This window comes from Patagioenas fasciata, chromosome 3 (assembly GCF_037038585.1).
Source record: "Patagioenas fasciata isolate bPatFas1 chromosome 3, bPatFas1.hap1, whole genome shotgun sequence".
NCBI lineage: Eukaryota > Metazoa > Chordata > Aves > Columbiformes > Columbidae > Patagioenas > Patagioenas fasciata.
In genome coordinates this window covers 21819198-21829148 of record NC_092522.1, presented here as the reverse complement: position 1 = coordinate 21829148, position 9951 = coordinate 21819198, and the positions used below count along the sequence as shown (strand labels likewise).

The 9951-nt window shown below is 42.6% G+C and overlaps 1 protein-coding gene across 1 annotated transcript in view; it reads right to left on the bottom strand.

The window, feature by feature from the left end:
- Positions 1-2124: 2124 nt before the first annotated feature.
- Positions 2125-9951, bottom strand: part of LOC136100229 (TOG array regulator of axonemal microtubules protein 2-like) — a 29646-nt gene continuing 21819 nt past the window's right edge. Inside the window, exons 16-19 of the mRNA XM_071807275.1 lie at positions 9727-9912; positions 8319-8535; positions 4746-4832; positions 2125-2495 (exon numbers count right to left, since the gene is read on the bottom strand). Coding sequence (XP_071663376.1) covers positions 2248-2495; positions 4746-4832; positions 8319-8535; positions 9727-9912 — 738 coding nt within the window. The 3' untranslated portion in view covers positions 2125-2247. The remainder of the gene's footprint in view (positions 2496-4745; positions 4833-8318; positions 8536-9726; positions 9913-9951) is intronic.

The following is a 9951-nucleotide window of genomic DNA, read 5'->3' as shown; positions in this document are numbered from 1 at the left end:
GCTACAGCTAAATGCATGAAAACACGCTCTAGAGACCTCATATCATATGCACAAAAGCTTTTTTCCCCCCCAAGTGCAGAAGGTTCCCCCCACATTCCCAAAGGCCCAAGCATAGCCAAAGAGAAAGTAAAACTAAAGGACTGTTATTCAGCCCAGCAAAAGCAGCCTGTGCAGGGAGCACTTACGGGGCTCCGGAGGGAGAGACCTGCAGAGGAGGAAAACAGCAAGAATAACTTTTGAGGTAGAGGAAGCAAAACCAGGAGGCCCTCGAGAGATGCCAGTTGCTTAATTAAAACAAAACAAAACAAAAAAGGCAGAAAAGCAACCTGTTGAAATAGATCTCAGGCAGTAGCAAACTGCAGGTGCTTAAGGAAGTGACATAGTTCCAGATCTGCAATTTAAACAAGGGGCAATGGGTACCAACTAGAACACAAGAGGTTCCACTTATATATGAGATCTGCAAGGACTGTGGCTTGCGCTGCAGGATCTCCAGAAACACTGGTGTTTCAGAGCCAGGTCCCTGGCTTAGATCGCATACCAAGACTTCATAGAGATGAGTTCCTGAGTACTCCCTGCTACCAAAAGTTGGGAGTTCAAAAAAAAAAAAAAACAAACAGCAGCACAAAACATTTTAGAAGAGTCTACTAAATAATTTTGCCACTTTAATACTGTACTAAAAAGAGATTCCTTAAGAGGTGCCACAGTGCAACCATTTTATCTGGCAAGTTAGAGTCCTGCATAGCTTCAGACATACTGAACAATGCAGCACATAAACATAAGACCATAAAATTCCTGGAATGGTCAGATCTCCCTGGATTATTCTTTGACCTCCCAGCTTCCTACAAGGTCCTTGTATCTGTCAAGAACCTGTCAAGGCGCTTTTAAACTTCCATGGGCCCAGTGTGTCTCATGCTGTTATTTTCCTGTTTTTTCTTCTCCCCAAAACTTCTATTCTTCTTTCTTTCAAAACCCTGCCAGTATATGGAAGATTATATGAACATAGATCAGGCTGCTTTGTTTTCATATCTGACTACACAGATGCACCAACATCTGCTGCTTTCAGCCTTTCCACTCTTCTCTCATCACTCCTCCCTCTTGTGCTTCCAAATCTGTGTATGGTGAAGGACTGGCACATCTCCTCCTCACTGTTTCCTGAATCTCAGGTTCAGAAGTGCTTTACTGGTCTGCATAGAAGGCAAATTCTTCACATCTCAAAAGACGGAAAGACATTTAGAAAATCTATATAGTTTTAAAAAAATATACCTTGTCCCACAATGCCTGCACACAGCTTACCTTTGCCCAGGACACCCTCAGCCCACTCACTGCCCACCCAGCACCCCATGTGCAAGGTGTCACAGCCCCCTGCCACAAACCGCTCTCCTGCCCCTCCCCAGGGGTACCTCAGGGTGCTGGGTGGCAGTCAGATGGCACCCGTCACCTCACCACATCAGTCCATTGCATGTGGTGCACAGGGGACCACAGACAGGACGCATCCCCTGAAACGGGAAGAAAATTTCAGTGCATCTGGTGAGGTTTCTGCTGTCATTGGACTGGGGCTGTGAGCCTGACCTAGACATCTCAGGCCATTGCACCAGCAGCTACCAGAGACTTGTAAAGGGGCTGCCCGGCAGTTCGGCATCCGCTGCATACACTGGCATATACAGTGAGCTGCACATCCTCCCATAACCCCACTGCGTACCTTCTGGGCAAGCAGGTCCTGGCTTCTCATTCTATGCTTCTGAAATCAAACCATCTCTTCCTACAGTTCTAATGCTTCCAAAGCCCATCTCTTACTTTGTAAGTAAAAATATATGTATGTGCACATCTCTTAATTTCTATGTATATAAATATAGTATTTTCCTTTTTACAGTTACAAATTGCATTTACACACAGGTTTTATTTTTTTGGTATCTGTGCAAACTTCTTAGGGAACATGAGGTCAAGACATAAAACTTTAGAAAAATTCTTTTTTAAAATATTTTTTATTTTTAAAGAATTCTTAAATTTTTTTTATTAAGTTTTTTAAGATTTTTAAGTTTTTTTAAAAGTTTTTTTAAGGTTTTTTTTTTTTTTTTTTTTTTTTTTTTTAAACCAACATCAAAATATATTAAGTAAATGTGTAACTACAAACTCTATCAGATAAATCCTCTTCTTCAAACACACGGAATAAAACGAATGCCACCACCACATCCACCTTTGCCTCCAGCTGTCCCACTCCACACCCCTCCTTCTGTTTCCTGGAGCACATCAAGCCTTCACATTCAGGTTCAAAAGATCCCAGAGGTTTCTTGTCACATGCTGAGGCTGGTTGGTGGCATACTTCTTCAGGCTGGGGCCCATCACTTCGTCAAGGCTCTTTGCAAGCTTGGTGAGCACAGCCCTGACACTGCCGCTTCGGACAGGCAGGGCCTTGTTTCCCAAAAGGAACCAGAGCGCAGGCAGGACATAGCGGTGGACGAATTGAGGTTTCCGGGGATAAACAGTGGCCACAAGCACTGCCAGGTGAGAGAGACAAACAGATTAACAGCCGTAATGTAAACAAGTACGTTCCTTGTACCTACAAGTACCTACAAGTTTTGGTTCTTGGAAGGCTTTTCTGGCTAATATCAACAAGCACAAAGGGCCCAATGGTCCAGAAACAGGCAACAGTGGCTGATCATCCACTGAACAGCATAACCAACCTCTGAGGACCTTAATTTCTCCAAATCAGAGGCTTTGTATCCATGATAGACTTATCAAAGTGAATAATACACATTTTGTAAATAATTTCACTATCTGCTTCTGCATTACAAATGCCAAAAATGGCAAATCGCTGTTTATTTCCGTTAAGAAGTTGTCTAAACCAGCTGCTGAAGATTTTGAAATGCAGCTCAGAGAGGTAATTGAAAGATTTCTAACAAAAGGATGATTACTTTTTTTGTGACCTTTGACAAAGAATGACAGAAGTCCCGTGTGGCTGTTCCTTTTGCTTAGTGGCACACAGCAAACAGCAGTATGACACCACACTTCAAAACTTCAGCCCAGAAAAGATGTGTGTTGCTTGACAGTTTTCTTACAAACATCAGTGACTAACTGAGGTCTGTGACAGAAGGGTCCAAACTGAGGTTTTTTCCCCTCATACTTAGTGGCTTCTAATGAACAGCTGTTTCAAACTTCAGAATGTCTTAGATAATTACCCAAACCCCATTGCCATGGCATTTGAGCATCTCACGAGTTTAATGGCAATTGCCCTCACAACATTCCCTAAAATAGGGGAACAGAGAAAAATCTTACACAGGCGCCTGATATTTAACGCATTCTGCACATTCTCTCTGACGTCTGTTCTCAGCTCATTTTCTGAACTGAGCTCTATTAAATACAAACAAAAATTTACTATCAATAAGCTCCTTGCATGGCAGATTTTGCTGAGAGATCAAAATCTGAAATGGTCTGAAGAGAGCTTTGTTATCTTCTGTTCAGTAGAAACGTTATGCAGTAACTATTTATTATTTTGTAGTGGAAGGACCTTCATTTCCTCTATGCTGTTAATCTAGCATCAGTCATCAACATTTAAACGGCTCCTGACAGTACCTAAAACCAACTCTAGTAAGCAGGAAAAGGGTACCTATTTTAAAATAGGAGTTAATTTATGTTTAAATGCTATTAAACACAGTGGTCACTATGGAGCTTCAGAACAAAAAGAGCTGTCTGTTCCCACTGAATCCCAGAGAGAACATCTGCGCTTTCTAAAGTAGTTCCAATTTATGTTCAAATGCTGTATTTGAAAAAGAGATTAAAATAACTGTAAAAGTAAATTTTATGTTTACAGAGATTTACTTTATCCAAATTATCTTTAAAGGCCCTTTTATATTTGTTATGGCTAAACATGCCCTTTTGAGATTCATAATGAAGAAGCAAAGTGTATTAAACCTTGGATTAAAAGATGCTGGCATAACTAGAAGTGGATTTAGTCCTAATTAAAGCAAGGCTATAAATACTCTTCTCTAGTATATATTGAGATTATAATTTTTTCCATTCATTGGCTATTGCTGGACAGAGCAAGCTACTATTATAAATCAATTATCAGCTGTACTTCCAGTGTGTTGCACACTGCTGATACAGTAGACTGTTTGTACATCCTGAAATGAGTCCATATGATATCTGCAATACAGGCAGGGAGCCTCAGTGGGTTGGGCTGAACTGCCTCCTTCTGCCCCTAAATCCTGCCTTGCACAAAGTCCTTGCCTGTAATATGTGTGTTGAGTTTTCACCTACACTGTGACCCCCCAGGCTCTGCAGGACTCCGCCTCAAAAGTTTCCAACAGGACAACAAGAATCCTATGATGACAAAACAAACCGATCCTCAGAAATACCAGTTGCCACAATTTTTTTTCTAAAGGATGTTGGTTCGCTGTAGAACAGGGACCTCTTAGAGACCTCCATGACCTTTACTGTACTGTACTTCAAAGAGAGAAGTCAGCCAGGGTATTTTTAGGCCTTCTCTTTCCTGGAGGCGGGTCCTGAGATGCCTCAGTGAGAGCTCAGCGCTGGAGCCCAAGCGCTGTTCTTCTCTCACACACTGCAAGCCTCTGCAGAGGCCAGGCAAACCCCTGCCAAATACACCAAGTACAAGTATTTTGCAGGAGGAACAAGCTCAGGACCTTCTGGTGTTTGATAAGCGACTGCACTGTCTATTCTGAGGTATTCCCTCTAAATATTCCCTCTGAAGACTTCAAGAAGTGGAGATTAGTTGAAGAAGGCAATACCTGTGAGATGTTCAATGACATCCAGCAGAGCTTTGCCGCTGAGGTAACGCGCTCGGTGGGCAAAGATTTGCAGCAGCAATGTGTTATCTGAAAGAGAAACATGTATTTCTGCTCACTCTTCCGAGGTTATAAGAAAAAAAAAATAGTTAAAAAGGGAAGGAGGGGAAAAGGCAGAGGTAACTGCATTTTGTAAAATGAAGGAAATTTATGCCAGTTTCTGAGTCCTTTACTTCTTTCCTTCAGCTTACTTGGGAGGATTTTAAATTCAAAAAGAAAAGTTCTCATTTCACATTTGTAAATCCAGAGTTAACTGCTGTACAATGAGCTGTGTTAAAGCTTCCACATCAGGGCCCTCAAAATTTAAATCACCTGTAAGCAATGAAAATGTTTTGCATCCTGGAGCTTTGCAGAAGTGACCTCCTCCCTTGTCTAAGGAAAAGGATGAGAAGGCTCAAGAGTCCACGCATCCATTCACACTTTAAGGATAAGCTGGTGTTAAATCTTTAAACTACCTGTTGGGATCTATGGACAACACTCCAAGTTACTCTTACAAGAGATAATTGCTGCTCATTGCCAACACCATCCACTCTCAGGTGCTCTTATACTATCTCTGAAATCAGATCTCGGTAGAGAGACTGAAAAACAACCTGATTTCCCAATACTTGACTGCCATATATATTTTAACGTCTCCTGTGCTGCCTGTTTTGGATTTGAGGTCTTGTTTTAATTAATAAACTGCTGCCTGAATTGGTCTGCAAGCCTCCAGTCTCACTGCTTTGATAAGCCAAGCAAAGCTTTTCTTGGAGGTAGAATGTTTGTGGGATGCACTACGATACCTCGCAGTGTCACCGGGAGTGGCACCAATAGGTAGAGTAAGCAACCTGCTTCTTTGTGAACCACTACAGAGTCAAATCCCAAAGGGGTTTTAAGTAGTACTGTGCTATTAAGTGCTCCGTTTTGCCTGAGATATAAAAAAGGTAGTCCCTAACAATCTCCTTGTGAGTGTGCAGTAATGAATCCGTTCTGCTACGCTAATTAAGCTTCTGCTTTGGTAATTACACTCTTCTCATTCATCTTTTCAAACAGACACTTCACTTTTTGTCCCACCCTCTTGCAGTATTGTCAGATGCTGTTTCACATTTGCTCTTCCTCCCCAGGGAGTTACCTTACAGCTGCTGCTTTGAAAAAAGATCTGGAGGTCTTGTGGAAGCACAAAATGTTAATTTGTCATTAATATTGGTATCTACATAGATTTTCAGGGGAACACTTGGGTTTGGGATGGGTGAGGGGGAGCTGCTTGTTTTCTTGTTTTTGTAGGAAGATAAGTATGTTAGCAGTATTCAACTTTCACTTTGAGAGTTTCAAATGCTCGGTACATTTTGAAACATTAAAGCTCAAGTAAATAACAAATTCACCCAGCAGTTACTTTTGCTGCCTTGAGAGACCTAAAGACAGAGGAGCTTTTAATAGCTACTAGAGAAAACAAGGCAACAGGCAGTCTGGTTCTTACTAACCCAGCTTTAATTCCCTGTACTACGTATCAGCTAAACCTGCTGGCCACAGGACAGGCAGCCCCGCAGTTGCTGTATTGAGCAGAGGAATCTGCTTCTCCGCACTCTCATTTTCACTGCGTTCCCCTCTTTGCTATGTTGACAACTACAGGGAAATTCCCCCTCCCCTCTCTCAGAGTGATGGTTCCTCTGGGAACCATCTGGGGCTGCTGGTCTGACTCCATGCCCTGGTGTCAGGCAGTGGCCATCTGAAGGGCATTTCTTTCATGACAGAGAACAGGGCAGGACAGATGTCAGAGGAGACAGCAAGATGTCTTGGTCCCATTGCAGTTGAGCTTGATTTGCTGATTCACCTCCACCTACAAGGTGGCTCCCTTGAGTGGGATTATGGTCCCAGGTCACAGCTAATGAATGTGTGTGGTCTTCAGCTGGGGACATCCAAACCAATGCCAGGGTTAAGGTAAACAAACTATTCAGGCACTATTGGGAAGCAAATTAGTTTGGTTTTAGGTAGAATTTTGGTCTAACAGATGGGGGGGGGTGTTTTATGTTCTTTATTTGTTTGTATGTCATTTGGGGTTTTTTTGTTTCACATCAAGTGATCAAACAATTTTCTAACCAGCTTGCATTTTTGCATGGATCATTAAAGGTGGCAGATGAGGAAGTCTCACCTAAAGCTCAGAATATGAGGCATGTCAACACAGAGCCTCGGTGCAATAGCTGGGCTCTTAGCTATTAAACTCATAGGAGCAATGGGGCAAGAGGTTGTGCTCTCTTACTCTTTGCTAGGAGCATTGAACAATCCTTTAGCGTTCTGGGGTGGTTTTGTCACTTTATAGCATATGGTATGGTTTTGCTCATGCATTTTTCCAGTAGAGCCTTCCTTCCCCCAGTAAAGCCCTAGGGTCTTGAATTTTGAAATATCTGTGATTCAGTTACCTGTTTGAACTTTTACAAATGTCCACAAAAATGAGCAGAACAAAAAATATATATCCCACCTTGTTTGCTTGAGAACCTGTCTCTGAGTAAAGCCACTGTGATAAGAGACAGATGCACCTTGCTCCTGTTCTAGCATCTGCCAGCATGGAAAATTTACAGTGACCTCTTAGAATTGGTGAGAGGGGAATGACGGAAAGCTTCATACAAAACCCTGAAGGGATCTATTTGCCACATCCTCTCTTAGCAGGATTCTGCAACTTTTCCCACACCTTCTCCCACGCACCACAAAAAAATCAGTAAGGGCCAAGAGCAGTAAAGGTCTCACCCTCCTCTCCTGCTTCATGATTAGGAACAACCCAATACTTGGAATACAGAAAGGCAGCAGGTCAGCAGATTCACTGAGTTTGCAAAGCAGCTGATGTGGAGAACTTGTTAATTTCACTTTAACACCTGCCTCTTCAACACTGAATTTTTCAGGCATATTCACCCAGTGCTGCATTTTCACAGCTGACATAAGTCTGTGTGGCAAGAGAATTTACAGCAGACCTTGGCTATAGCAATCTTGCCCCATGCAGAACAACGTTTGGAATAAGCCATCATTTACAGCTTGATTTATCTTGATTTATACTTGTTTATTCTAAAGAAGTGGGAAAGAAGCCCAGCAAGAGCAAAGAGCCTCCACCACACTTCCCCCTATGTGTTTCAAGGAAAAAGCACATTCCTTTCATCTTGTTTTAGTGGTTGTAAACTTAACAGAGTGCACATATTAGAAATCCAATTCAATAAAAACAAAATGCATGCAGTTTCCCAGGAAAAACAGTCATGACAGATGCTAGTCACTTCCCTCATGCTCTTATAGTGGAAACTTAAAATAATCCCTAGAATGTCCTCTCTGTAATAATCAGATCTATGACCCAGGTGATAAGCAGTGTCCATTCAGCTACACATCCCAACATGATACAACCGATTGGAATAAAAAGAATGCAGGCAGGACTTCATACACATCTTGCAGCAGCTGGATGTTCCCACAGACAACAACAGCCATCCACAGACTTAGCACTCACTTGGCTCTGAGATGGAGGAGCCGCAGCTGGGGAGAGTCAGTGTCAGAGGTCAGCCTTACCTAGGTGATCAATGCATGCTTCCAGCACCTTCACAGCTGCAGCATAAATCCCCAAGTGCTTTGAGTTCAGGTTCGCAGTGACTGCTGCTATCAGAGAGGTCAGGACTGGGTATAAGGCATCTCCAAGTATGGGTGTCATCAAAGCCAGTGCCTCCAGCGCCTGCTGGTTCACTTTCTTGTTGCAATCCTGAAGTCTCAGGACAAAAGAGTCAAAAATCTGTTAAGAAAACAAAGGACAGGAAATCTGGATTAAAATGTTCTTGTTTCAAGGAGAGATGTAGAAACAAGCACCCAGAAATGTAAAATATAATGTTTTCTGTTAGGTCAGCACTTACTAGCACAATTTCACTGTTTTCTTATGGGCTACTCACTGTAGTGGTTGCACCTAATGGTGGTTGGAAAGATCTTCATATTTTATTAAGAGGTTTGAGTGCAGACAGGATAGTTCATATGGTGTTTCTCTCTATATTATTTACATTATTATTTACATAAATCATCGCTACAAATCATTAAATTAATCCCATTTTAATAATGCAATATCTTTGGTGCAGAGGTATGAAAACAGGTATTTATGATACCCATTTTTCCATAAAGTTGCCTCAAGTACTGAGGGCAGTATTGATTTTGCCAAAACTGTGGCTGGATGTGATCCAAGTTTTGTTTTTATCTGTCTCAGAACCTGCATCTGGAGGAGTGCAGGGCTCTGATGAACTCTTCAGTACCCAGACCATTTGTCTAGCTAACAGGTAGACTTCTGAAGTTTAATGTGTTGTGTAGTTCTCATTAGAGCAGGTTCAGTCCCTTGACAGCCACATTATCAGGCACCATTTGCTGGAAAAGGGGAAAAAAAACAGCTGCTGGGAGGAAAAGGAAGAGATCTGTCTCTAGCCATTGTCTTCCTCTTTCCAAAGGGAAAAAAGGGCCCACAGGAAGGGTGAGAATGGTCCCAATCAGGAAAGGGATGAGGATAGAAGTAAATAGGCAGAGTTGTGTCTGCAATAGAAGAGAAAGTTTACAGGAGTATCCTTTAATTTTTGGTTTTTTTAATCAATGCATCCTGATACTTCTCCTCCACCCCAACTGATTTCTCTTCTAGGGAATAATTTCCAGCCTTTCAGTGGCTGTATTTCCTTTGTTTTAACCTAACTGGTAGTAAGATACAGCAAAAGCTACAGCAACAGGAAATTCTGTCTCATGAACAGCACCAAGAGACACCTACCAGAGAAATACAGTTGGACTGAAATTGCTTGCCCTGATGCCTGGAGTTGAATGAAATTATTTGGGGTGAGAAGAGACCAGCCTGTCCCAGACAGCTAGTAGGTAACATAAGACGCACTGTTTTAACTTTACTGGTACAGGCTTGGGAAGGGACCTAACAGGAAAGGAGCGATGGAGATGCCCTACCTACCTGGGAAATGTTAGTGGAGATGAGCTGGGGGTTGTTTTTGCAGTGGTCAAGGAGGAGCAGCACTCCCTCCATTCTTGTCTGAAAGTCCTTAGCTGTCAGGAGCTTGCAAAGCTCCTGGCGCTGTTCAGTCTCTTCCTGTGATGGGCGACGGGCTGTCTGACGGGCTGTCTGACGGACTGTCTGACGGACTGTCTGGCGGGCTGTCTGGCGGGCTGTCTGACGGGC